This window comes from Cladosporium halotolerans (assembly GCF_011745625.1).
Source record: "Cladosporium halotolerans strain TM138-S3 chromosome Unknown Sca17, whole genome shotgun sequence".
NCBI lineage: Eukaryota > Fungi > Ascomycota > Dothideomycetes > Cladosporiales > Cladosporiaceae > Cladosporium > Cladosporium halotolerans.
Window position 1 is genome coordinate 305,309 of NW_027191468.1, and position 25,047 is coordinate 330,355.

The following is a 25,047-nucleotide window of genomic DNA, read 5'->3' on the forward strand; positions in this document are numbered from 1 at the left end:
AGCAAACGCGCTTCGAGCTCCGAATGAAGCTCCATTCCGCAGGGTGACGCGCTGCTTTCGGTGACGTCTGGCGGGGTTCGTGGACCCTAACCCTAACCCTACGTGCATCAAGCATCTGCGAGCCTTACAATTCACCCAAGCATCAAGCCACCCACGGCCAGCGAGCCTCTAGCGGACAGGGATTCTTTCACATCAACCGCCCGCTCGTTTCGAGTATGTTCGCTCGAACAATATCATGAGCAATATTTGGAAGGTCGTCAGCCATGTCGACGACAAGCAGAAAGATGATCGGTCCGTTGCACAGTTAAGCGCTGTGCAAACCAGAAATGAGCGAGCTGCAACCCACTCCGACATCACGAATGGCGCTGTTCAAACTGGCGTTACCAAAAGCGTTACTAAAGTGGATGTTGACTGCATCAAGACTCCTGAAGATGCACTCCGGCTTCTTAAATCAGAACCTGCCACAGACGATCTGATTTTTACATTGCGGCGACTCACCGCCGCTGACGGGTTCGATCAAGGGTTCGATTTGCGATCGCCAGGTCCGCTCTCTGCGCAGATAATCAACGCCATTGTCTCGTCTGTTGTACCGAACTTCTGGCCGAGCTTCAACCGGGAAGAGAGATTCCTTATCACGGAGTGCTTGGCCAGTGTAGCCGGACTGAACAGCATTGTTGCAAGGATCCAGCTACTTTTGAAGCAAAGCAGGGCAGCTAAGGCTGATGACCAGGTTGAGGTTCTCAAGACCCTCTTTGGAGTCGCAAACGAGATTTGCACTGGGAACGACCGGATCTTGCGCATATGGACGGGTCTCCAGGCCAGCACACGAGATAGGATCAAGCGTGATTTGGCGTGGAAGGAGCTTGCCAACCTGCTTGGATCTGGTAAAATCTCAAATGTACTGGCAGAAGCCGAGGACGTCCTGCAATCTACTGGTGGGAAAGACAAAAGATCAATCATCGCGAACAGTAATGGTTACGCAGCCTGGCTCGGTAGAAACATTGCGCACTGCTTAAGCTCGATTACTGGTGAAGGCTCAAACGAGGTGTATCCCGCTCTGAGCGTACTACTTGCTCGAGCACTCAGTCTCGGCCACCCTATTTCTTTGGTCAAGAGCTTGCATTTGCACACACTTCAAGACTCGGTCACTGTGACTGACGACTCTCTCAACGGCTTGAAAACTCTTATTAGGAACCTGCAGGCTTTTACGAAACGGCGATACCTCGACCACACCTTGAGGTGGCTGTCGAGCATAGACTCGATCACATCTGGAGTTGACAAAAAGGAGCATGGAGCTTCAAGCAATGCAACAGCTATTGCAGCTTTGTTACATGCTGTGACCAATGACGACAACGCATTACACCAGCACCTCATCGCCACCCTTTCTGACGCAGCATTAGTCTCAGCAATGTCGCTTGATGCCAGAAATGCTAGTATTGCTGTTCTGGCTGCTGATGTGTCAGACGAGCTTGACGGTATCATTGAAAAGGGACTCAAAAGCTTTGGGGACCAGCTCTTTATCAGACACAGTCCTATACTCCAACAGGAATCGCTTGCTCAAGTCTTGCTGGTGGCATCTGGCTATGTGCACCGCCGAGAACCTATGGCTCTTCTGATGACCATACGCTCGTCTGGCCACATGCAGGGTGTGAGCAACAGGTTGGACGTGGCAAATCCTCGCGCCCGATGGCTCGGAATGGTTGTTGGGATGGCCCTGTCAAGCCTCGTTGACAAGCCAGGCTCGAAGCTAAATTTTGGCACTGAGGACATGAAAAGCGAGGAAGCGAAGTGGTATTTAAGTCTCGTCAATACTGGAGACCGGCCTGGTACGCTGCAAGAACTTCTAGACCTCGTAAAATCTTCAGAAGGACGACCGAAACGATGGAAGACCGCGCAGCCCCAGACTATGCCAAAGATAAATGGAAAGCCCACCTTTGGTCCCTTGAGGCCACCCGAGAAAAGGCAAACAGAGGTCGAGGGAGCCAGAATAGCAGAGGTGACGGGTACAGATTCAGAGGATGACGGACTGAAACCCTACGCAAAGCCGGATAGCGACGCCGAGGATAGCGAAGAAGATGCTACCCTCGTGAACCGCCACAAGCCTCGCCCACCTGTCTACATACGAGACCTCATGGCAATGTTGAGAGACACGGAGAAGCACGACAGATTCCAGATAGGCATCAGACACGCAGCGACCCTGATTAGAAGAAAATCGAACTTTGGGAAGGAAGTCACTGATCATGCAGAAGAACTGGGTCGCATCCTCTGTGGGCTTCAAGATTCTTTCGATACCGAAACCTTCGATGAACTTCGCTTGCAAGCTCTCATAGCTGTCGTACTCAGCGACCCGTCATCCATCGCACCCTGGCTCGGCCGCCAGGCTTTCGGAGGTGACTTTTCGATCGCGCAACGCTGCGTGATGCTCACCGCAATTGGACTCAGCGGTCGTGAGCTTGCTGGTCTCAGGGAACAGGATGGCCTCAATCCAGATTTGCCTGACGCATCCTTCCCAAGCAAGCAATTGCCCTCCCACCTCCACGCAGTGTACAGCTCAAACTCCTCCAACACCCCAACGCCCAGCAACCGCCTCGAATCAGCCCACCGGACCCTCGAACATTCTCTCCTCCAGCCAATGGCCCTCTCAGCAGCCGACAAAAGCACCGCCCAGCTCGACGCAGTCAAAGTCCGCACTTTCTCCAGCCGCATGGAAGTCGAGCGCACAAAACGCAAACCAGCTCCCAACAAGCTGGCGCAAATCTTCGCAGAAGGCTACTTTTACCCCTTGCTGAACCGATACCAGCAGGAAATAACGTCCTATGGCAGCGGCAGCGTCTGGTCGACGACGCCCTTCCTGCTTGTCACCCTGATTAAAACGCTCGCTCTCCTCTTCCATGCATCTGGTCCGGCGACGCTCAATCTCGCCCAGCTTAGCGCCGATTTCTGGGACTTGCTGCTCTCGCTACGCATTCGTGCGGTGGGAGACGTGACTGTTCTCGAAGCTCTGCTCTTCGCACTCTTGACGGTGTTGGAGGTGAATGAGGACAAGGGCCAGGTAGCCCAGGAGCATGCGAAGCGGCTCATTGAGACGCAGCAATGGGCGGACCTGGTATTCGAGCGTACGGGCGAGGGGAGGCTAGTGCAGCAGGAGGGCAAAGGAGAGGAGGCGAAGGTCCGCACGCTGTCTGCGGCGGTGTTGGTGAAGACGGGCGAGGTGATTGAAGCGCATAGGAAGATGCTCATGGGCGACATGACCGATTTCTAGAGCGTGCTCGTATGAATGTGTGCAAAGCAACTGAGATTAAGATTAAACACCATTCTCCAATGTCTTTCATTTGTTCCAAGTCTCGCCTGACGAGGAGAGCGTAAGTATTTCACAAAGGCATCGTGGCACGCTGCACTGCCTTCGCCGACTCATGAGTATAGTCAGTTCTACGCGATACAGGACCACCGGAAAATACCAATTTTCAACCCCCCAACACCGCGCTAAAAATCAATCAATCATCCCATTTCCCCTCTTCGTCATCTTCCATGTGTCCAAATCAGCCGAAGATCTGTCACTCTGGACTGCCCGCCCCACTTGATTTTCTGCTGCCCAGTTTCAACATGAGCTTCTTCCTCGGTGCCTGCAAGCCCGCACCACCGGGCGCTGTGGTTGTTGGGGAAGGCGCAGCACTCGAGGCAGCACTCTGGCTGATCTTTGATACACCGTTGTCGGCGGTGCTTATCTTCGTCTCGGTTTCAGGCTCGCGTTTGATGGTAGCCGCCGGTTCAGTCGGACCGAATGACCTGAAGCCGCCCAGATTAAGAGCCTGCGCTTGGCTCGGCGACGCTGAATAGCTTGTTGGACTGAGCACCGAGTTGCCTGTGACGTTCTCTGTCGGCGTCTGGCGTTGCTCCTTGGAACTCGCAACGTCTTGACGGCTAGTTGAGAAATGACCGTCTTTTCCAATACTGGGCAGACGTCCTGAGGTCGCATGCTTTGGCTTTGGAGGCCTTGAGAGGATGCTGGCAGCTTTGGCGCCAGCCATCTTGCCGAACTTCAATCTCACGATAGAACTTTGGTTCCGTTTCAGCACAGGCGCTGCGGAGGATGGTGTAGACCCTCTGCGAGCCTTCGGCGCAGTACTTGGGCTCTGGCGTGGCGCAGGACTTCCGGCGAAACCGCTTGGTGTCTGTTGACGAGCCAACTTCTGCGCCTTCGGGCTGCCTTCGCGCGGTGTTTGAGAGGTGCTGGACTTTCTCTTGTGGCTCTGACCGAAGTTGAGCTTGAGAGGTGCCTTCTCGGAATTAGACATCGGAAGAGTAGTGGGAGGAGGCATAGCAGCCTGCTGGCTCTGCGCCGCTGCTCGTGCAGCCTCAATAGCCGCCATCTTCTCAGTCTGCTCAATCTTGAGCCTCAAAGCTGCCATCTCCACTTCTGCTTTGCGCTTTTTCACCACTTCTTCGTCCAGAGGGCCACTGTATTTTAGGCCAAGCTTCTGAAGGTACTGCCAGTCTTCTATTGGCAACGCCTTTTCGGGCGCAAATCTGAACGCGCCATGCGGTACAAAGCGAACCTTGCCACGGCCCTCGTTGACCACACGCCAATGACGCGGATATTTTAGGGTGACCGCGAGTGTGACCCTAGCATCAAAGACAAGAGCGGCAATGTCGGTCAAAGCCCCAACTTCGTCGAGCGTTAGCATAGGTGAAGTCGCTGCGTACCAAAGTGCTTCCTTAAAGACAGATTCGCCTTGCAGGATGTTCTTCAAAGCTGCCAACGCTCCTTCAGGAGTCGTCTTCCTGATTGCCTCCAAGTGCCTGACTTCGTGGTTCACCTCTTGCTCAAGCACGAGCCCGGAATCGTTAACAGCCGGGGCTGGTGCTTGCTCAGCATCACCATCACCAAGAGCAATATGCCCCAGCGCTTCACCGAAGCATGCGAGAAGTTCTTGCCGGAACACGGGAGAGCGGTCATCCGCAAGCGAATGAAGGAGGTACCTCATCATCGACATTTTGCGCGTGATGCCAGTCTCTGTGAGACACCGGAAAGCAACCAGCCTGACATTGATTGCATTCTCCACACGAGTGTACTCGAGGAGCTCCCTAGTTTTGTCCTTGACGATGCCGGACCTGGTGAGCTTCTCCAAGCATTGAATGGCTGTCATGGAGTACACATTATGATATGTAGATATCCATTCGTCAATGCGTCGATAGCGTTCGATCTCGCTGATGGCCTCTTTCTCAAAGTCAGCGTCAGGATTGGTGTCATCCTCCATAGGTTCGTCTTCGCCGAATTCGAAGGTGTAAGAAGCCTGCGGCTCGCGATGCGACACCACGAGGGAGTCCGCCAGACATGACATCAGAGTTGAGATGTAGTGAGCATCCGAGAACTCGTTCGTCGAGTTGTCATTGAATTTCAGCTTGTCGACGAAGAATCGTCTGACTCCGAGGGGCACCTTGCCGTCTGCGTCCCTCAGGCTGGCCATGGATTGAGGGAGAGCGCATTGAAGGATATAGTGAATCCGGCTTGACCAATCGTTGGGCCTGGGCATGTGTGTGTTTTCAACACAGAACATTTCCGAGAACGCTTTCTCGAGTTGATATTGACCAACCTCCTGCAGGCTGTTCTTCGCGATGACGGCAATGGCGTCCGCTGCTATCGTCCTAATGCCGTGGAAATACCGGGAGTCCATCAAAGTACGAACGAGCACGCTCAGACTCGTTTGATGAGTGCCACAGCTCTGAATGTACTTCACACTCTCGTATTGGGCCACGAGGTCCCTATCCTGCTGCAGCTGACTGACGTACATGTACAGTGGCAGCTGCAGATGAATTTTGCCAATCCATTCAAAGTCGGCGTCCATGCGGATCCACTCATAGCTTTCTTGACCCATCATGTTCTCTTCTTCGGGTGTCCAGTCTTTGAGCTTCCAGTCTTCTACTTCCTGGGGGGTGTCGAGGATGTCACCCAGGCAGTAGAGCAAAGAATCGTCGCCGCCGGTACCGCCATCTTCGCCACCTGCTGTAGCCATGGCACGCTCTTTTTGCCGTCTTGACCGCTTCAGTCGCTTGTACTTCGTATTGTACGGAATATCCAGTCTTGTGACTTGCTCTTTGATATCGATGATGTGCTCGTACGGCGTGCCATCTGCTTCGTGAATGCGGACGGTCATCGGACCAGTGAATACCGGCTGGACCTCCGGCGCCCAGACTTCTCCGACATGTTCCTTGATTTCGCGCATAAAATTACCGGGCTCGAACTCAGGTTTTGTCATGCGCTCGACTTGGCGCTGTGTGATTGTCATCTCGACAACGAGTTTTTTCTTGTTGAACCGCTGACGAACGTCGAAGATTGGACATCCTGCGTGGTAGACCCACTGCTTGAAGAAGGATTCAAGCTTGTTATGGCCCAATTTCTCGCAAGTCCGCATGAAGTCGTTGGTCGAAAGCTCACCGTTGCTCAGTTTTCCAGTCTTCACATCGAGAAAAATCCTATTAATAATACGTGTGATGCCGGAAGAGCTGCTCGCTTTGATAAGTCGTCGGTCGAGGATGGCAAGGACTAGTGCTGATTTGAGGTCGACAAACTCGCGTATGGTCGGGTCGAGGTGGAGTAGAGAGCCGAGCTGTTGAAGCGATGGTCTTTCCACATCGAGCTCGTACACCTTGTCTGCAGCTTGCTTCTGACTCCAGCGATACTCGTTGTTACCAAGCAGTTTTTTGCTAAACTGGTCGGTCATGTAGCCCGCAATTCCGGCAACAATCCAGGCATCTGCTGCATCTTTCGGGATCGCGTTCACTCCCATCCACTGGTCCGCGACGGCACGGATCATGATCTTGGAGTTCTTCGTGAGTGGCTCCAAGATCTCGTAGGGAAAGAGCAAGTCAGCGCTGCAGAAAGTCAGACCTGCGGTCGGCACGGTGTCGAATAAAAGGTCGTCCACGAAGAGCAGCTGATAATCAGAGAATGGAAAGCCACCGTACATGACACCGAAGTAATCGATGATCAGATGGACCGGGTATGCCGTGTTTCGCAGCTCTTCCGCTCGGCCTGGCAAGCAATACGCATCGATCTTGACAGCGCTCCTGCCCAACTTCTCCTCTTCGTCCGCTTCTCTAAAGGCAGCGAGATCAACATGTTCGAAGGGGCCGATGGCGAAACCGACATGTCGCGCAGTCACTGCCGAGGTGAGGCTAAATGTCACCGTATGCCGTGTCTCGTCTTCGGAGTCTGCCGTGTCGTCGACAAGCTCACCCACGCAAAGCACTGAAAGTTCCAGAGCGGCGTCTGTAGGGCTGAGGTCGATGAAGTACTCCTCCTTCTTTTTCTTTTGCTGCTGCGCAATTTTGTTGAGGTCTTCGGGACCGTTCATCATTGTAACGTCTGTGTTGCCCGACGCCTTCGCTTCATCGGTTTGCACTGAAATCTGGTCCTTCGGCTTCCTGAACGCATCACCAAGAGTCCTAGGACATCTAATAGCTATTTCCCACATGCAACGCGAGGTCGCATCGTCCACGCAAGGGAAAATGCATGAGAGGTTTCCAGGATCCAGTGTTGCTTTTGTGTACACGTATGGAAATCGCGCATCTCCACTATCGACTCCGATCCAGTGTAAGCCGTCCCTAAAGCTGTCCACCTCGAATTCAATATAGATTTTGATTGGCGCAAATTGAGGGCCTTGCTGCTGAGCAGACTGAGCAGATGGCGCTTCTACAGCAGCCATCGCGTCTGTCTCCTGCGTCTGAAGGCTTGGTGTTCCATTGTACTGCGGCAGCGCTGTTGCTGGATCCACACGTAGCTCTTGAATCTTGAGTTTGGTCGGCAGGGTAATCGACAATTCTGGCAGGGGCGTCGGTCCGAGTGAGCTTTGGATCTTGCGCTTGAGCATGCTGTGTTGCTCGGCTGTCGACTTCCCGGGCATGCGCGCGCGCCGGTACGGATCCTCGTATTCCCATCGCGCAGTGATACCTCCGGCCTGGATAAGCGTGGGTTTACATTGTCGGCAATGCAAATTGATATCTCTGAGATCCTTCACGAGCGGCTGCAGAGTGAGTTCCGTGCTTCCTTTCAGTGTCTGCCTCGCAACGTCCACATCCAAGTCCACTCTCTGCTTCAAGACAGTGTATTCAGGCTCGGCCTGAGCAGGCACCGGCGCCAGGTCATCTTCCAAGCCAGGCATATCGCCTGCGCTCGTCGTACTTCAACCGCTGCGCATCTCACGTGCGCCTCTCGCCTGGCACGCTGAACGTCCGTGATGCAATGCGCCCGGCGCAATAAAGATTCCTATGCGACAGCTCTCCAAGCCCAAAAAGGTCGGTGATGTTGCGGTAGCCCGGCGGTCCCAGTAGGAATAATAAGCGCTGATTAGGGCCGCTGGTGAGTGCAAGAGTCGGGAGGGGTAGCAGTCAGTCTGGATGTCGGTGGTTGTCGCCCAGCGAGAGCAGTCCGAAGGCGCGAAGCTCGAGGCGCCAGCGGTGGAGCGCGGGAGACGGGAGAGCGGGAGCGGCGTCACTCCACCATGCCACGCCTGCTGAATGCTGGCAGCGGTTGAGGTGAGTGTCATCACAGTCTTCACTACGCAAAGGCACCTTTTTGTGCTGTCTGTTCATTGGTTTAGACAGCAGGATATATCTCATAAGTAGCCTCAGTTACAGTGATGGCCACGTCGCAATGTCGACATACCTTACACGACCTACGAATAGGCGCGTCGCAAAACGCAGAACATATGTCTCGCTGATTACATGGTCAATCTAAGCTCAGAACGTTATGAGACAATTGGAAATGCTACAAGGTAATATCTACTCATAACTCATATCATATTACATACTGGACGCTACAATATACTGGATCTTGATACCGCCTTACATGCCGGCAGCGAGCGTGTAGCCACCGTCAACAGCAAAGTTCTGGCCGTTGAAGTACTGGTTAGAGACAGCGAACAATACCGCGTTCGCCATGTCGCGGTCCTGACCGGGACGCTGAGCAGGAACCTTGCCCTCGAACTTGTCCTTGGGGATGGCGGATTTCTGATTTTCACCAGACTCGCCGGTAGTCATCTCGGACGGGAAAACGCCAGGTGCGAGCGAGTTAACGCGGATCTTAAGACCGTTCTCCTGAATCTCATTGGCGAGCAGGCGGTTGAGGTGAATGGCGGCGCCCTTGCTGGCGTTGTAGTTGGGGTGGTGCTGGCTGGTCTTGACCATGCCGCTGATCGAGGTGATGTTCAGGACGGTGGAGCTCCACGACTTCGTCTTGTTAGAGGCGGCATCGAGGAGTGGTAGGAAAGCAGCAGTCATGAAGAAGATCTGAGAGACATTGGTGCGGAACACATTGTCCCAATCTTGGAAGGTGGCGCTCTCGTTGTCGAAAAGCTCCTTCTTCAGGGCCTCGGCAGAGCCAGCATCGGTGTTGGTCGAGCCAGTTGAGATGCCCGCATTGTTGACGAGGATGTCGAGGTGCTGCTCTCGCTTGGAGAATTCAGAGTAGAGCTCCTTGATTGAGTTCTTGTCGCTAATGTCGGCAGTGAGAGGGATGATAGAGCCAGCGGCATTCTTGCCGTAGGTCTCAGCAACACGCTCAAGCTTCTCTTCCGTGCGGCCGATCACGTAGACCTTAGCTCCGTTGACGGCGAGAGCTTGGGTGGCCATCAAACCAATACCGGAGCCACCTCCAGTGACGAGGGCGACTCTGTCCTTCACGTTGAAGAGGTTCTCCAGCTTGAACTGATCATTGTTGTGGTCCTGGGGGTTGCTGCTCGACATGTTGGTGTATGGCCTGGATGTGTTGATGATTTGGCTATTGATTTGTTGAAGCCTGTTGATAGGTTGAAGATGTGGTCGTTTCGAAGAAAGCATGCTTTCATCGGAGGCACTTATAGCAGATGTTTGGATGCATCGAGCACTTCTTGATGAGGTCACGATTACTGGGGGCTGATGCGTCCGCGGTAAGCGGCCCGCTCTAATGATGGTCTGGAAACGCGATGGATGCATGGTGGCGTGATGATGGAAGGGAAAAATTGGAACACCCCTCTGAATTGAATGTGAATGCTTGACTCCAACTATATCTTCCATCTCGCAAGGGCGTTGCGATGAGGCTGGTGGTCATCATGTTGGCGTCATGAACTTCGCTGTTGACCGACGTCAGTCTCCACGGCCAACACTCGCTCTGGACCATCAATAATCATGTCAACTCCCTGAAGGGCAGTCGACAAAAGAATTCATTAATATTTTCAAACGCTGTAGCTAGCATTGTAACCAGCTTCAACGCGTTCTACGAGAAGTTGTTGCCGATGAAGTACACTAATTTGGAAGTCGTCAATAGCTCTCTGCCCCGTTTTGAGTAGAGTAGTGAATCTCAAGCGGCTCGAGCGGCCCACGAGAACTTTAAGCATGTACATGCACTATGAATAAGCCATGATCTGCGTTCAAAGCTTACCAATCAGTATCAATTCGGAGATCGCCAAAGCGAATGCGATCATTCGTCATCTTCCATAACTTCACAACTCTTTCCTAAGACAGGCTAAAGACAGAACAGGTCGACAAACAGCAACGAGAACAACCAACATGGCATCCGCACAACCACCACCAGCACTCAACATTCCGGACTCAGACTCTACAGTCGAGGTCTCTATCATCGACACGACAGCACATGTCACTCTTCCCGCCGCGCACTTCATGCAACCGCCGATGCCAGGCCATGAAACACTGAGTGCTTGCTGCTACAGCTTCCTTATCAAGCACCGTAACCCATCAGCCCAGAGCAAATACGACAATCTGGTCTTCGACCTCGGCGTACGCAAAGACTGGGCGGAAAACGCACCTTCCAGCGTCAGAGAGCAGTTGAAGGCACCCCACGTCAGCGTCGAAGTCGACAAGGACGTGTCTACCATCCTTCAGGAAAACGGCCAAGCCCTCGAAAAAATCGGCGGCATCATCTGGTCTCATTGGCACTTCGACCACACAGGCGACACTTCCGCGTTCCCGCCCTCAACCGACCTGATAGTCGGACCTGGCTTCAAGTCCAGTTTCGTGCCATCGTATCCGACGGTTGCGGACTCGCCCGTCGACGAGCGCCTATGGGCGGGCCGGGATCTCGTCGAGATATCTTTCGCCGACCCACAGAGCAAGAACCTCCAACTTGGCGGCTTCCGAGCGCACGACTTCTACGGAGACGGCAGCTTCTACCTCCTCGACACGCCGGGCCACGCCGTCGGACACCTGTGCGCCCTCGCACGTACGACAGCCAACCCGCCGACGTTCATGTTCCTCGGGGGTGACATTGCGCATCACGGAGGAGAGTTCAGACCGACGCCGTACTTGCCACTCCCGGCTTCGATTTCTCCCAACCCGCTGCAGGCCCCCTTCGCGAAGCCGACGAGTGCCTGTCCGGGAGAGATCTTTCAAGCAATCCACCCGAACAAGAGCGCGACGGAACCCTTCTACAAGCCGGAGGGCGCTGTGCACGCTAGTGCGGAGGAAGCGAAACACAGCATCGACAAGATGACTGAATTCGATGCTCATGACGGCATATTCCCTGTTATCGCGCATGATGAGAGTCTTTACGACATCGTCGACCTCTATCCGAAGAAAGCTAATGATTGGAAAGCGAAGGGATGGCAGGAGGAAGGACGCTGGAGGTTCCTGAAGAGTTTCCATGTCGGTGCTGCGAAGTGACCGTCGCTATGCTGGGTAATTTATATGTGACTCTCCTATAAATATGTTCTCGACAGCTCAAAGAGACCGTTTGCGATTGCTGGACCCAATGATATCTCTCGTCATCATTGCTGTGATGCTAATGTGCAGGTCAAGTCGTTGATCGGAATGTTTTCGAGTACCTGCGCGTGGTGGCCATGATGTAAAGATTCGATCTCGCAGGTCTCATGCTCCCATTACTTCGTCCATATACTGACGGTGCCAGACGGAGGAGACGAGGTCCAGTTTGATTGGAGAAAGAAGGCATGCTTGGTGAGCACTACGATGAGGCGTGCCATCTGATATGCATATCAGTCTTTGTAGGGCACACTGAAGTCAACTCAGAGATCACGTAGAACTCTAGTCACTGCATCTCGTGCCTCGATCAGGTCACGATCAGTCCCATCCGCATGGGCCAACTTGACGTCGGCGTGAAGCTCAAGCAGATCTCTGGCACGCTTCAGATCGGCATCATCTGTGTCTGCAGCTGATGATGGTGGATTGCTGCCATCAGGTCTGGTGTTGACAAGTGCCAATGCCGCATTTTGATCCTGGTAAATGACGTTAGGTGGATGGAAGGCACATCTAAGGGAGCGCTTGGGAGAGGGCGTACGCAGACTTCAGGGCGCAGGGTGGTAAGATCAGAAAGAAGCTCAGCAACCTTCATTTTCGATGTTCAGAAGTAAAGAGCAAAAACAGTGCTGTAAGTTGTACCTACAGTGAATGAAGAGCGCACAGATGGCATGGTAGACCGAGTACTACAGTCAATGGGCGTCCCACATGCGGCGCGCTCGGACCACCGAGTGAGCTCAGGATCCGCGGGAGGAGCGCGTGCGCGCGTGAAGCGCCAAAGCCGAAGCGTTCATTCATGATTATTGACGTTTGGCCGACAACAACCAATCCAACACTGCCTTCCCAAAGCTCGTTCAAACCAATCGATACCACCGCGGGACCTTCGTTCTACCCCATCACGTGCGTATTTGCACGTCCGACAGATCGGCAAGATGTCGGCCGCCCTCATCACCAATGTCGACAAAAAGCAGTTGCGCACGACCAAATTCCCGCCCGAATTCGAGCAACAGGTGGACATGGAGAAGGTCAATGTTCCTGTGATCAAGAAATGGGTCGCAGATGAGATCGCGAGGATACTGAACAACGACGACGACATTGTGACCGAATTGATCTCGAACGTACTCGAGGAGTCCAAGTTTGTGAGTCTCGAAGCTTTCATACGCCGACGTAACACAGTAAGAGCGTGTCTGACTAGATACCTCGATAGCCCAAGATCAAAGAACTTCAAATCATGATTACAGGCTTCCTTGACAAGGAAGCTGCGCCATTTGCGAAAGCTTTGTGGAAGCTGCTGCTTTCTGCACAGAACGGAGCACAAGGTGTTCCGCAAGAGCTACTGGAAGCGAAGAAGGCTGAACTGGAAAAAGAGAGGGTGAGGATAACCAGGACAGTTCGAGGTTACCGTCATTGTATACTGACGAAGCTTACAGCTCGAAGACGAGAAAGTCCGCGAGGAAGCCATGAAGCGTCAAGAAGCCGATCGAGAGCGTGATAGAGAGCTCGGAAGGATACGTGAACGCGAGCGCGGCGACCGCAGAGGTGACAGAGATGATCGCGGTGACCGGGATTACAGAGGTCGCGGTGGGAGAGGCGGCGATCGTTTTGATGACAGGCGAGGGAGCTATCGCGATTCACGGTCTCCTCCCAGGATCCGCGACGACCGATACAGAGGCCCTCCCTCAACGCGCGGAGTTGACAGCTACGTCCCAGGGCGCTCCTACCGAGACGAACCTCAACGAAGACGCCGCTCGCCCTCCTACGATCGTGCACGCGCACGTAGCCGCTCCACTCCTCGCCGCCGTCGCCGCCGCAACACATCCAGCGTATCCCGCTCGCCTTCTCCACCCCGCAAAGCTCGCAGACGGTCGGTATCGCGAGATTCTATCGACCGCAAGGCCGACAGCAAGAGCAAGAGCAAGCGCGGTGACGAAAGCCGCAGATCCAGATCCCGTTCGCGTTCTCCTGCATATGAACGTCGCTCACGATCGCCCAGACGTCACCGCCAATCCTACCACGCCCGCCGCCGAAGATCTCCCTCTGAAGATAGCCGCTCCCCACCACCCAAAAGGCGTAACCGCCGTGCGTCCCCATCCCGTTCACGGTCACCGCCCCGTAGGCGTCGTGACATCTCAAGCTCGCGCTCCCGCTCGCGCTCGCCTCCTCGTAGAAGCCACAAGAGGGACGACAATGAGCGACGCGACAAGCGCAGGATCAGCCCAGGTAGTACAAGTCGCAGCCGGAGCCACAGCCGCGACAACGCACCGCCGAAAAAGAAGCAAGAAGAGGATGGGGATAAGTAGGCCTCTGCTGCCCAATTCTGCCCATAGATGTCAAAGCATGGCTTTTGTCGCGAACAAAATCGCGAGCTCGCTGCCACTGTGCACATAGCTAGCTGCATGTTGTGTAGCTGTAATGAATAAACTACGTCCACTGAGCTGAAGGAACGCACGCTGAGTTGTCATGTCATGTCATTTACTATGGTATCATCTAAGAAACGGAGCACTTGAACGGCAGGCCGCAAGGACCCTCGCTCTTGTTCTCTTCTCTCGGCTGAGGTTGGGTGGAAGTCTGCTGCTCAGCGTTGGTGTCCTTTGCACCACCGTTCGCAGCAGCGCCACCAGCAGCACCCGCAGCCGGTTGGGCCGAAACCTCTTGCTTCCCAGCTTCGCTGCCTTGCAGTCACTGGAAGTTGACCTTGGCGACGGCCTCGTAGAAGGCCTTGCCCTGAGCCTTGGCGACGTCGAGCTCCTTTGCGGTGGGCTGACGGGAGCCATCGCCGCTCTGTATGTTCACGTTAGTAGTTGCTCTTCCTCATCTCATCGTCGAGGGGTGGAAACTTACGGCGAAGGTGCCGGCACCCCAGGCGCTGCCACCACGGACCTCGGAGTTGTCGCCGAGGAGGTGGAAGGTGGTCTTGTAGCCGAGCGGCACGTAGATGATGCCGTGGTGAGCGAGGGTGCTCATGGCGGCGATAGCAGTGCTCTCCTGTCCACCACCCTGAGTAGCGGTGGAGACGAAGAGACCGGCGTACTTGCCCCAGAAGGCACCGGTCTGCCACTGGCCGCCGGTGCGGTCCCAGAACGCGCGCCACTGGGCGGGGAAGTTGCCGTAGCGGGTGGGGATACCCAGAAGGAAAGCATCGTACTGCTCGAGGACGGAGGGGTCGGAGAGGGTGGGGATGGAGTCGTCCTTGGCCGGGGCGTGCATCTTGTCGAGAACCTCCTGCGGCAGGGTCTCCTGGACGCGGTAGAGGTCGACGGAACCGCCGGCAGACTTGATGCCCTCGGCCTCAGCCTGGGCAAGAGTCTGCACGTGGCCGTACATGGAGTACTGAGAGGGTGATGTTAGTAGCTGATCATGATCGAGCCGTATGCCGGCATTGGGTGTTCAATGGCCGGGCGGCGAGACTTGGGCTCAATGCCACTGAATGTGGGCGTACGTACGAAGACGATGGCAATCTTGGGAGCCATGGCGACGATTTGCTGGAGTTTGATGGAAGATTAGGGTAAGAAGAAGATATTGGAGGTAGCGGTGTAAGGAAAGAGGCAGCGGTAGCGAACGGAGGCCTATTTTATATATGGAACAGCTCTGCTCTTACATTATGCGCTCTCGAAGCTACGGGCAACAGCCCACGTCCCGCCGACGTTTCGGCATGAGAAACGCCCCTCACTAAACCCGATCCAGCGGAATTTGTACACAATTACCCATTCCGAGCGTGTCTTTCGGATTAATTAACCATCATATAAGAGAAGCTTGCTGCTGACGGCACATCGCTACCGAAGCGCTAGCAGCGCCTCTCCGCGCGACCTCTGTAATCATCCATAGCAACGGATTCCCTCCGCACCAAACCACACACATTTCCAGTGCTTGGGTAAGCGTGATAAATCTGCCACCCGGATTCCACATCCAGCTAGGCGGGCAGAGACATCCTATCAGGCCTGCTATCCGAGCTACTCCGGCCAGGTCCGAGTCGCATGCCCAACAATAGAGGACAAAGCTCTTGTGGAGCATTCTGAGTGCGGCGCTTGCGGTACCTGCATAATCTGGCTAATTAGTCCGGCCACTGCCACATCGCAGCACGACAACCGTGGAACGCACCGCGGAGCTGAACGCGGAGGCGGTCAACGATCACAGTATCGTGCCCACCAGTTCTCCGGAAGTCTGTGGCATGACTCTCTTTGGTGGAAATGACCTTTCAAGTCCTCTAATAAGAGATGGTAGAACTTCAAGCTCGATCTAGATTACGGAGGGGTTTCGTAAATGCTGAGAGTATCCAGCTATTCCCAATATACATCAATATATCACCGTACTACCACCTCTCCTGGACCCCCTGAAGGTGGCTTTCCGGTGGAGGACCTACTAAGGTGCTGGCTGGTAGGCCACAAAATTCCAGATACGTGGTGAGCGGGGATCGCTCGGAGCATGGGCCGCTGGAGGCTGGCGGCGCTGGCCTACCCTGACTTCACATTGACTGCTTGGTGCTTGCCTCTTTGGGAAATTCCCGCCACCCATTCTTTTCTGAGTTTGCCTCCATTCAAGGGCGCTTCATTTGTATTCTGTGTCGCTGGTGCTGTGAGCTTCGGTAAAAAACGGCGCCAACTGTCTTGGCCTTTCCAAGCGCGTTTCCATCATGGCGTCCGACGAGGAAGAGGACGACTACCTGACCATGACCTTCGATGAACCCAGCACAACCAGAAAAGAGACCTCTCTGCAGAGAACCGCGCGGCTGAAGAAAGAAGCAGCCGAGCGTGGTCGCATTCCATCCAAGGCTGAAAAAGAAGCTGCCGCGGCCGCTGCACGAGAAAAGGCTCTTGCCACCGAGCTTGATTCTTCCAGCAAGGGCGCCAAAATGATGGCAAAGATGGGCTTCAAAGCGGGTGGAGGTCTCGGTGCTGCGGGTAATGAGGGGAGAATCCGGCCTATAGAGTTGGGGATGAAGGACGACAAGGGTGGTATCGGCGCAGATTCGGAAAAGAAGAGAAAAATCAGGGAGGCGGCGGCTCAAGCTGACGAAGGGGTGAAAAGGACTAAGATCAGTGAGGAGGAGTTCAGGGAAAGAAATGTCAAGGAGAGGGAGGAGAAGAGGGTTGAAGGTTTGTGGCTTGGAGCCATGAAGATCTTGGAAGGATTTGAAGAGGATGGCGATGTCGATCAAAAAGACGGCATTGGTCCTGGTGGCAAAGGCCATTCGACGAAGCGGCTGATGAAATCAGTCAACATTCTCTACCGTCCATTGGTCAAGGAAAGGCTGGAAAAAGAGCGTGATCGCCGTGCACGCTACGACCTTACGCAATCGCTATCCAGGAACGAGGAATATACGGAAGAAGACGCTCATGACAAGCTTGCATTGGGTGACGAGGTACAGGAACTTGATGAAGAGGATTCCGAGCTCGAAGAATACCAGGGCCTCCCAGCGACTGAGAAGCTTGACAACGTGGTCAAGCATCTGCGAGAGAAGTACTGGTACTGCTTCTGGTGCAAGTATCGTTACGAGGACGAGGGAATGGAAGATTGTCCGGGCCTGACCGAGGATGAGCATGGATGAGAAGGCCACAGACTGTCATCGTAAAAGTCAAAGTCTCCGCTTGCCATAACATTGTGTCAGATCACACGCTGGTACTGCAACAGAAACTCTGGATCAAGACTCTTCATGGCGTCATGGAGCATTTAAATTGCACACATGGTGAAAGGTGACACGTTTACACCGTGTTTCCGGTAACCACGCTCGACTCTGCGTTGGTATTTGACTTTGAGGGATTGGATTCACCAGTCCAGCCACGTTGAACCTGCCAAACTGGTTTCTTGCCCTAGTGCAATGCGTCCGCGGCATCTGTAGCCTTGAGCCTGAAGTTGGCCATGGTCTCCTCTCCAGATCCCATACAGCCGAAGGTGTCATTGTCTTTTCCCAGTGATGGCTGACAGACCAGCGAACTCTAGAATAATCCGTCCAGCACCTGATATTGTCGGAAAACTCTTCGTCAGTCTTGCAAAACGACGGAACAAGCCAGTTGCGGGTAGCACCAGGGTCCACCTGGTAATCACAAGTGACCTTGTCTCCAAGTCGACAATCTTGTCATTCAATTTGTATTAGAATCGTTGCTTCAAGACTGTTCCCGCAAAAGGTCCTCTCAGCATATTCGAATCATCCCGCCAAAATACCGGAGGATTGTCCCGAATGTCTGGATACTCGTGTCATCCGTGAACCTTTTGATGATTAGATCTTCAACGAACCGTAAGACACCGATGGCAGTGTTTTCTCTATTCCCGTCTTCGGTGGTCGATCATGCATTGCTGTTTGATGGAATCCAGCTGCCAGAATCATCTTCGCAAGCTCTTGTATCTCACTGCGAAAGCATGGCCCCAACATTGAGTAAGATATCCGCAATACGGGTGACAGGTAACCGCAGCTATCCTTGTATCGTCACTCCTCAATGAACTGCGGTCTGAGGTACAGATGATGGCGATGCGATGAGAGGAGGAAGTAGATGCTTCGTATCGCAGAAGCCCATTCACTTCGTCAGAGCATCTCTGGCGAGAAGTCGCATACTGATTCCTGATTTAGCTACATCAACATGCAAATCATGAGGCGACTTGCGCTTGTCACATGCTTTACGCGTGCCGGGGGCTTTCACGAATCCAGAATCATTTGAGGGCATACAGTGAAGCAAAAAGTAAACATGTTGTAATCATGTCAACTCGCTTGCAATACAAGCGCCCCGGACTGAGCGGTAAATTGGCGCCAAACGAAACAGTGGTTCTGGCTGAAGGATTTCCGGCGCCTAAGATCATCGTGTATATGGAAACCTGCAAACCTGATTGGCTCTCCACGCGAGTATGCCTGCCGCCCGTCATGTTCCTCGTCAGCGCTGCCATGGGAAAAACATTCTTAGCATTGTCACGAGCCTTGCGAGCCACCAAGGTACTTTAAACGATTGCGACCGCTCATTTTGGGCAATTGGCTTTGGAAGCATGCGCAAAGTCATGGACAACGGCGGCAAGAGCATAAAGATTTGCATAGCTGCAGCACCGAAATAATCAAAAGCGAAATCCAGCGATGAAGGTATGCTGGTGGTGATAAGTAAGCGCCGCATCCATCCACGTACCGTGTGAGCGCGTGCAAGTCCCATTTTGTTCAAGCACTTGCTTAATCTACCGAAACAGAACGACGCAGGCATGCGGCGTAGCATCAGCCAGGGGAAGTGGAGATCTTGGGCTCTGGCGTCTAGCTTGTACCATCTTCATACCAGGTCAAAGATGCTGTTCTACTACAGCCTTGAGCTCTCTTTTGCATGAGTGACCATGTCGCTCGATTTGCTATACCTGTGCCTTGCACTCATTGGGACGACGGCGGCGGCATGCAACAATCCACAGCCTTTGTCAATACCAATTACAGATGTGCTGCTGTCGAACGGACATAGTATGCGAGGCGTGCCACTGTCTATCGGAAGCCCACCGCAGAACATATCATTTCTGCCACACAAGTTCGTCATCTCTTGAATGGATCGTGTCGGAGCTGACATTCGTCCACCAGCGTTCTCAATAATACATGGGCTTACAATACAAGCGCGCCTGCGTGCTTTAGCAAAACGACCGAGCCCCAATGTCAGACCGTACGCGGCGGTACTTACGACCCCACCTTATCGACGACGGCCTCGGACAACCTTGATGTAACGGAAGCTGGCGGTGATACAAGTGACACGGCGCGTGCTGTCGGCATACACATCTGGGAGAGCGTGTGGGCAAAAGACACAATTTCCTTAGGGAATGCCACTTTGACCGACTTTCCCATCGGGATGCCTGGGTTCGACTATGGCGGCAGGGAGGGTGCGCAAGCCAACATCGGCCTTGGGCGGAACTCGACATTGCTGAACACGCTCCGCGACGAAGGAAGGATATCATCACGGACTTACTCCTTCTGGTGGGGGCGCAATAGTGCCTCAGAATCGCTTTCCATGGACGGTCAGCTCGTACTGGGTGGCTACGATGCAGCGAAGGTGACTGGACCAAATATCACGCAGAAGCTGATGCCTTCAACTGCAAATTGCCAATCGGGCATGTATCTCACCATAACCAACATGGTTCTGGGATTCCCGAATGGGACGAAATCGGATATGTTAGCACCGTCGATGCTGTCGGCTTGCATCTGGCTGGACTGGCCAGCGATCACCTCGCTTCGATACGATCCATTTGTGTACCGTTTTGAAACCGCCACCGGCACCTCCAGAGCCGAAAACCTGGCCAAGTTACCCTGGGATGTTGCGGCGTACAGAATCGCTGGCGAGTAAGTGAGGTCATCGTCCCATCACAATCCTTTACTGACGGATCGCAGGTATGGAGGAGATTTAACCATGATCACTGACCAGGGGTCCGAATTCACCATCTCCAATGACATCCTGATATTGCCGGAGCAGTCCGTCGCGCCGGATGGAGCTTTCCAGACTAACTCCTCTGCTCCGGCGATTATGATGATCCCAACCTGGGAGATTAACGCGAATGATGTGCCCAAGATAGGCAGGCCGTTCTTCTCTGCGGCATACCTCATGGTGGATCTCGATGCAGAGACGTGGACTCTCTGGCAAGCGAATGCGACCACCGATTCTCATCTTGTAAGCATCGGAGGCGATTGTGCTGAGAAGCCCAAGGTCAATGCTTCACCGCCAATATTACCGGAAGACGATCATTTCACGCCAGAAGGAGCCAATTCCAGTACGACGACCGAAGATGTGTTATCCAACAATGCCACAGTGGAGGACGAGCCAGCAAAAGTGATATCCACGGGAAGCGTCGTGGGTATCGCTGTCGGAGCTGTTGGAGGTGTAGGCTTGCTAGTCGGTGCACTTGTAGTATACTGCCTGAGGAAACGGCGTCGAGTGGGCCGTTCTGAAAGCGAGGCTGATATCGCTTCGACGAAGTACGGACATGAATCCGCTCAGTCGACGCCAATGTGGTACGAGAAGTCTGGTCTCTCAATCCAAAAATTATCGGCCTTGCAACTCGACACACATGAGCTGTCCGTCAACGAAAGGCGAGCTGAAGTGCCTGGTGATACTTCCAACCGGAGGCCATTCGAGTTGGCAGCCGTGCAAACTCCTAGAATTTAGACCAGCGGTTGAGGCGGACATGATAGAAGCAAACTGTTCCATGAGACTACTTAATCTGGTCTTCCTTGTTTCAACATCGTCTCAAGGGTTAGCACAACGCCGAGCACAGAGCTTGAATGCCGAGTTTGCTATCATCCGTCGTGGCGCAAGAGCGGGGTCAAACGCGACGAAGATCCGTCGGAGTTCGCAACAACGAAGCCAGCATCGATCACACAAAGTAATTCCATCCGAGGATACCTTATCACCTCCATCGTCGGCGTATACTCTGCACTACTGCAAGGTGCCACGGCGATGCAACGTGGGAGGCTGCCGCCAAGTGAAATGACGCTGATTATCCGAGAAGCTCCAGCGTTGATCCTCTTGCCCAGCGCCGCGATGCCAGAGACAGCAGGTCGATATCAACTTTGGCAACTTTCGCTTTCGTGCTTCTCCACAACTCCGCATTGAACCCTGGTCCTCATGCTGTCACCGTCGTTTGCCAAGCGAGTATCGCGGTGGCAGTTTGCGGTGCACAGAAGGGCCGAGGTGGTGGAAGGCGGATATATATATACACGACGATGTTCATCAAGGTGGAAGGTAAGGACGGGCCGGAATAGAATCTCTCCCTAAAGCCACCATGCGTTATAGTACATCGTTGTTGCTGGCCACGCCGGTTTTTCCTTCCCTGGTCTTGGGATGCCAACGGGACCGCCACTTCCACACTCCAAACCTGTTGAAGAGACAGTCAACTCCACTCGCAAGCCGCTCCGCGAATGAACAGACCATCATTGACTCGTTCTCAAATAACTCCATCTCGGATTGGTCATACTATTACACCCATGGCGACCATGTTGCAGGACGTAACAAGAGCCAAGCCCAGTGGACGGCCGACAAGTGGACAGAGGCTGGTATTCCCTCAAGCCTGGCTGAATACACAGTGTTCCTGAATTATCCGCTGAATAACTCCCTGTCAATGACCTATGCCAATGGCAGCGTTTTCCACGCTGGCCTTGTCGAAGATGTTCTGGAGGAAGACGATACTACCACCTGGGACAACCGCCTCCCAAGCTTCCACGGCTATTCCGCCACCGGCAGTGCCAGCGCTGAGTTCGTCTACGTCGGTCTAGGTACCCAACGTGACTACCAGAGACTTGCGGATCTGGGCGTCGAGCTTGAAGGCAAGGTTGCGTTGGCCAGATACGGCAGCATCTTCAGAGGACTGAAAGTGAAGAACGCACAAGACCGCGGCATGGTGGCCTGTCTGATCTACACTGACCCTGCTGAGGACGGTAATGTCACGGTTGCAAATGGCTATGAGGAGTATCCCAACGGCGGTGCCCGCAACCCTTCTCAGGTGCAGAGAGGCAGCGTTCAGTTCCTTTCAACCTATCCTGGCGACCCATCGACTCCGGGATATCCATCAAGGGAGAACTCGACCCGTGCAGACATGTCTGATGTCCTTCCACGGATCCCATCGATCCCCATTTCGGAGAAAGATGCCAGGCCGCTGATTGCAGCTTTGGAGGGTCATGGCGTCCCAGGTGCCGAGGTCAACCGTACTGGTTATGTTGGCGCTATCAACGGTTCGTCCTACAGCTCTGGTCCCGCACCCGGAGTCACCTTGAACGTACAGAACATGATGGAGGAGGTTTACACCCCGATCTGGAACAGCATTGGTGTGATCAACGGCACGAACCCCGATGAGACCATCATTATTGGCAACCACCGTGATGCGTGGATCATTGGTGGAGCCGGAGGTAAGTTGCTTGTCTCTCGAGGCATATTCTGCATCGATGTTCGATCCTAACCACCGCAATCTACAGACCCAAACTCAGGAACTGCCGTGATCGTTGAACTCGGCCGCGCATTCGGCAAACTGCTCGCCCAAGGCTGGAAGCCGAAGCGCAACATCGTCCTTTGCTCTTGGGATGCCGAAGAATATGGTCTAGTCGGATCAACCGAATGGGTTGAGGAATACATTCCTTGGCTTACCGGAACCGCCGTATCATACCTCAACATCGACATTGCCGCAAGCGGACCCCATCCCATGATTGCTGCCACACCGGAACTTCATAAGGTCGCGACCGATACCATGAAGAAGATCGCGTGGCCTTTCACCAATCGCACAATGTACGACATTTGGAATGAGGACACGAACGGCACGGTTGCCGTCCTTGGAAGTGGAAGTGATTACACAGCTTTCGTCCACAGGGGCATCGGTTCGATTGACATGGGCTCTGATGGGGGCCCCGGCGATCCCCTCTACCCTTACCACAGCAATTACGATTCTTACCACTGGATGGCAACGTTCGGCGACCCTGGCTTCCACCACCACGCTGCTATGGGCGAGTATCTTTCCCTCCTCGCGTACAACCTCGCGTCTGAGGAACTGATCCCATTTGACCTGCCAAACTATGCCGACCAGATGGACAAGTACTACGAGGACTTGAGCGAAGTGATCAGTGTCAGCTCCGGCAACCTCAGCATCTCGGACCTGCGCGCTGCTATCGACACTTTCCGGTCACAGGCACAGGAAGTCGTTCAGCTATCTCAGCAGGCTGTCAGCAGCAACGACACCGCCCTCCTGCAAGTGGTCAATCACAAGTACAGGGATTTCCAGCGTGGCTTCACCTCCCAGGGAGGTTTGGTAAACAGAGAGTTCTACCAGCACACTATCTTCGCGCCTGGTATCGATACTGGTAAGTTTCGATGAAACCAACTTGTGCGAATCGTCGTTAACATGTTCAACAGGCTATGCACCGGTCACCTTCCCTGGCATTACCGAAGCCGTCGAGGCTGGTAACTTTACTCTTGCGCAAGAGTGGGTGCTAAAGACAGCTGCAGCGATCAGGGTCGCTGGAAATATCATCAAGACCTAGATTCATTGGGGAAACCTACGTGACACGAGATGGAAGTTTTGATAACGATTGACGTTTTTGGTCGCAAGACAGGACGATGGGACGACGAATGACGATTATAGGAAGGGGCAAACTATCCTTAATTCTTAAACCATAATTACGGCTCAAACCATGCTCTTTCCACACTCTTGGTTACCAGACTGCTCTCAGTCGCCCCGCAACCTCACAAAAAGCATTCAGGAAGCTATCGTCAGGTAACCGAGGTTAGATACAGGTATCGACCTCAACCTTACTTCACCACGGACATTGTCACTCAAACGCCTCTAAATCACATGCAATAAACCATCTGACACAAAGATATCCATACCACCAAAATGCAACTCATCCACGCCTCCCATAAGCCCTCGACCCCCTCTAAGCAGCCCACGGAAACTTTCACAGGCACTGTACACATGGACCCGATCTTCACGGCCGACGACTGCATGGGCAACAACGTCTGCTTCACGCCCGGCGCACGCACTTTCTGGCACACGCATGAGCGCGGCCAGATCTTGACCGTGACTATGGGGACAGGCTTTGTGTGCACGAAAGGTGAGGGGCCCAAGAGGCTCAGGGTTGGTGATATGGTGCATGTGCCGGCGGGCGAGACGCATTGGCACGGTGCGACGGGGGAGACGGTTATGGCCCATACGGCTATCTCGTTGGGGAGTAAGTGTTTGTTGCCTTGTGAATTTGTGGATTGGATGCAGCTAATCGCGTGTAGAGACTTCTTGGGGCGAGGAAGTGCCACAAGCGGAATATGAGAAGGCGCATCAGGTCGCTGAATGATCGGTCAGATCAATTGGAAAAGCATGTCTTTCTCGCGAAGTTTTATCGCTGGCCTCGATCATCAACGCTGGCAATTGCTCTATATCGTTATTTAAAGACTGTTTCTAAAATGATTGAGATCTTGATGAATGAAGCCGCCGGAGGTCTTAGTAAGAACGTCTGATCGTTGACTATCGTCCGAGGTTCGCGATAATGCCAATTTCCAAAATGTACATCTTGTTAAGATTAGCTACGTTTACCTTCAATTTATCAAAAAAATCTCAGGGGGATTCGAGATGAACGAGATGAACGGAGTTGCCATCCAAGCATGGACGCCGCTGACCTCATCAACCAGCAATTGCCGGCTGGGGGTGGGGCGCTGAGGGACCTGCGTTAGCGCGTGTGTTCAAATGTCCGACCCGAAACGCGTTCTACCATCGATTGTCCACATGGTTTTCACGAATGACCGCAATCATGGCCGGACCAACTCTGGATAGGTCAGCCAAAATACTTCGTCTCGAGAAGATGGCTTCAGTATCCGCATGGAAGTATATCTG

At 53.7% G+C, this 25,047-nt stretch overlaps 10 protein-coding genes across 10 annotated transcripts; 7 read left to right on the forward strand and 3 right to left on the reverse strand.

The window, feature by feature from the left end:
• Positions 1–235: 235 nt before the first annotated feature.
• Positions 236–3,262, forward strand: WHR41_05049 (uncharacterized protein; the record flags this gene model as incomplete). The annotated part of the gene is made up of 1 exon (XM_069373654.1): positions 236–3,262. The coding sequence occupies one exon, from the start codon at positions 236–238 to the stop codon at positions 3,260–3,262; it is 3,027 nt and encodes a 1,008-aa protein (XP_069228983.1).
• Positions 3,263–3,554: 292 nt separating this feature from the next.
• WHR41_05050 (uncharacterized protein) lies at positions 3,555–8,162 on the reverse strand (the record flags this gene model as incomplete). Its single annotated transcript, XM_069373655.1, has 1 exon — positions 3,555–8,162. The coding sequence occupies one exon, from the start codon at positions 8,160–8,162 to the stop codon at positions 3,555–3,557; it is 4,608 nt and encodes a 1,535-aa protein (XP_069228951.1).
• A 682-nt stretch (positions 8,163–8,844) lies between these two features.
• Positions 8,845–9,744, reverse strand: WHR41_05051 (uncharacterized protein; the record flags this gene model as incomplete). Its single annotated transcript, XM_069373656.1, has 1 exon — positions 8,845–9,744. One exon carries the CDS (start codon positions 9,742–9,744, stop codon positions 8,845–8,847), a length of 900 nt encoding a protein of 299 aa, XP_069228952.1.
• Positions 9,745–10,545: 801 nt separating this feature from the next.
• Positions 10,546–11,655, forward strand: WHR41_05052 (uncharacterized protein; the record flags this gene model as incomplete). Its single annotated transcript, XM_069373657.1, has 1 exon — positions 10,546–11,655. The coding sequence occupies one exon, from the start codon at positions 10,546–10,548 to the stop codon at positions 11,653–11,655; it is 1,110 nt and encodes a 369-aa protein (XP_069228949.1).
• Positions 11,656–12,560: 905 nt separating this feature from the next.
• Positions 12,561–14,180, forward strand: WHR41_05053 (uncharacterized protein). Its single transcript, XM_069373658.1, has 3 exons — positions 12,561–12,884; positions 12,953–13,117; positions 13,176–14,180. Exons 1-3 carry the CDS (start codon positions 12,678–12,680, stop codon positions 14,043–14,045), a joined length of 1,242 nt encoding a protein of 413 aa, XP_069228950.1. The 5' UTR covers positions 12,561–12,677; the 3' UTR covers positions 14,046–14,180.
• A 1-nt stretch (position 14,181) lies between these two features.
• CLAH7 (Minor allergen Cla h 7) lies at positions 14,182–15,336 on the reverse strand. The gene is made up of 3 exons (XM_069373659.1): positions 15,189–15,336; positions 14,587–15,075; positions 14,182–14,526 (listed from the first exon to the last, which is right to left on the reverse strand). The coding sequence occupies exons 1-3, from the start codon at positions 15,213–15,215 to the stop codon at positions 14,425–14,427; spliced, it is 618 nt and encodes a 205-aa protein (XP_069228999.1). The 5' UTR covers positions 15,216–15,336; the 3' UTR covers positions 14,182–14,424.
• A 1,039-nt stretch (positions 15,337–16,375) lies between these two features.
• WHR41_05055 (uncharacterized protein) lies at positions 16,376–17,290 on the forward strand (the record flags this gene model as incomplete). Its single annotated transcript, XM_069373660.1, has 1 exon — positions 16,376–17,290. The coding sequence occupies one exon, from the start codon at positions 16,376–16,378 to the stop codon at positions 17,288–17,290; it is 915 nt and encodes a 304-aa protein (XP_069228948.1).
• A 1,729-nt stretch (positions 17,291–19,019) lies between these two features.
• On the forward strand, positions 19,020–20,846 carry WHR41_05056 (uncharacterized protein; the record flags this gene model as incomplete). The annotated part of the gene is made up of 3 exons (XM_069373661.1): positions 19,020–19,226; positions 19,277–20,026; positions 20,075–20,846. The coding sequence occupies exons 1-3, from the start codon at positions 19,045–19,047 to the stop codon at positions 20,844–20,846; spliced, it is 1,704 nt and encodes a 567-aa protein (XP_069228946.1). The 5' UTR covers positions 19,020–19,044.
• A 505-nt stretch (positions 20,847–21,351) lies between these two features.
• On the forward strand, positions 21,352–23,868 carry WHR41_05057 (uncharacterized protein). Its single transcript, XM_069373662.1, has 3 exons — positions 21,352–22,582; positions 22,649–23,524; positions 23,577–23,868. The coding sequence occupies exons 1-3, from the start codon at positions 21,463–21,465 to the stop codon at positions 23,702–23,704; spliced, it is 2,124 nt and encodes a 707-aa protein (XP_069228947.1). The 5' UTR covers positions 21,352–21,462; the 3' UTR covers positions 23,705–23,868.
• Positions 23,869–24,014: 146 nt separating this feature from the next.
• WHR41_05058 (uncharacterized protein) lies at positions 24,015–24,709 on the forward strand. The gene is made up of 2 exons (XM_069373663.1): positions 24,015–24,391; positions 24,447–24,709. Exons 1-2 carry the CDS (start codon positions 24,058–24,060, stop codon positions 24,509–24,511), a joined length of 399 nt encoding a protein of 132 aa, XP_069228945.1. The 5' UTR covers positions 24,015–24,057; the 3' UTR covers positions 24,512–24,709.
• Positions 24,710–25,047: the final 338 nt, after the last annotated feature.

Bases quoted from the DNA above. Each gene is read 5' to 3' on its own strand.
- WHR41_05053 (XM_069373658.1), top strand. From the start codon at position 12,678: ATGTCGGCCGCCCTCATCACCAATGTCGACAAAAAGCAGTTGCGCACG. The intron at 12,885-12,952 runs GTGAGTCTCGAA...ATACCTCGATAG, and splicing joins TACTCGAGGAGTCCAAGTTT to CCCAAGATCAAAGAACTTCA. The intron at 13,118-13,175 runs GTGAGGATAACC...CGAAGCTTACAG, and splicing joins CTGAACTGGAAAAAGAGAGG to CTCGAAGACGAGAAAGTCCG.
- WHR41_05057 (XM_069373662.1), top strand. From the start codon at position 21,463: ATGCGTTATAGTACATCGTTGTTGCTGGCCACGCCGGTTTTTCCTTCC. The intron at 22,583-22,648 runs GTAAGTTGCTTG...CGCAATCTACAG, and splicing joins GATCATTGGTGGAGCCGGAG to ACCCAAACTCAGGAACTGCC. The intron at 23,525-23,576 runs GTAAGTTTCGAT...CATGTTCAACAG, and splicing joins CGCGCCTGGTATCGATACTG to GCTATGCACCGGTCACCTTC.
- CLAH7 (XM_069373659.1), bottom strand. From the start codon at position 15,215: ATGGCTCCCAAGATTGCCATCGTCTTC. The intron at 15,076-15,188 runs GTACGTACGCCC...TCACCCTCTCAG, and splicing joins CCAAGATTGCCATCGTCTTC to TACTCCATGTACGGCCACGT. The intron at 14,527-14,586 runs GTAAGTTTCCAC...GTGAACATACAG, and splicing joins GGGGTGCCGGCACCTTCGCC to AGCGGCGATGGCTCCCGTCA.
- WHR41_05058 (XM_069373663.1), top strand. From the start codon at position 24,058: ATGCAACTCATCCACGCCTCCCATAAGCCCTCGACCCCCTCTAAGCAG. The intron at 24,392-24,446 runs GTAAGTGTTTGT...AATCGCGTGTAG, and splicing joins TACGGCTATCTCGTTGGGGA to AGACTTCTTGGGGCGAGGAA.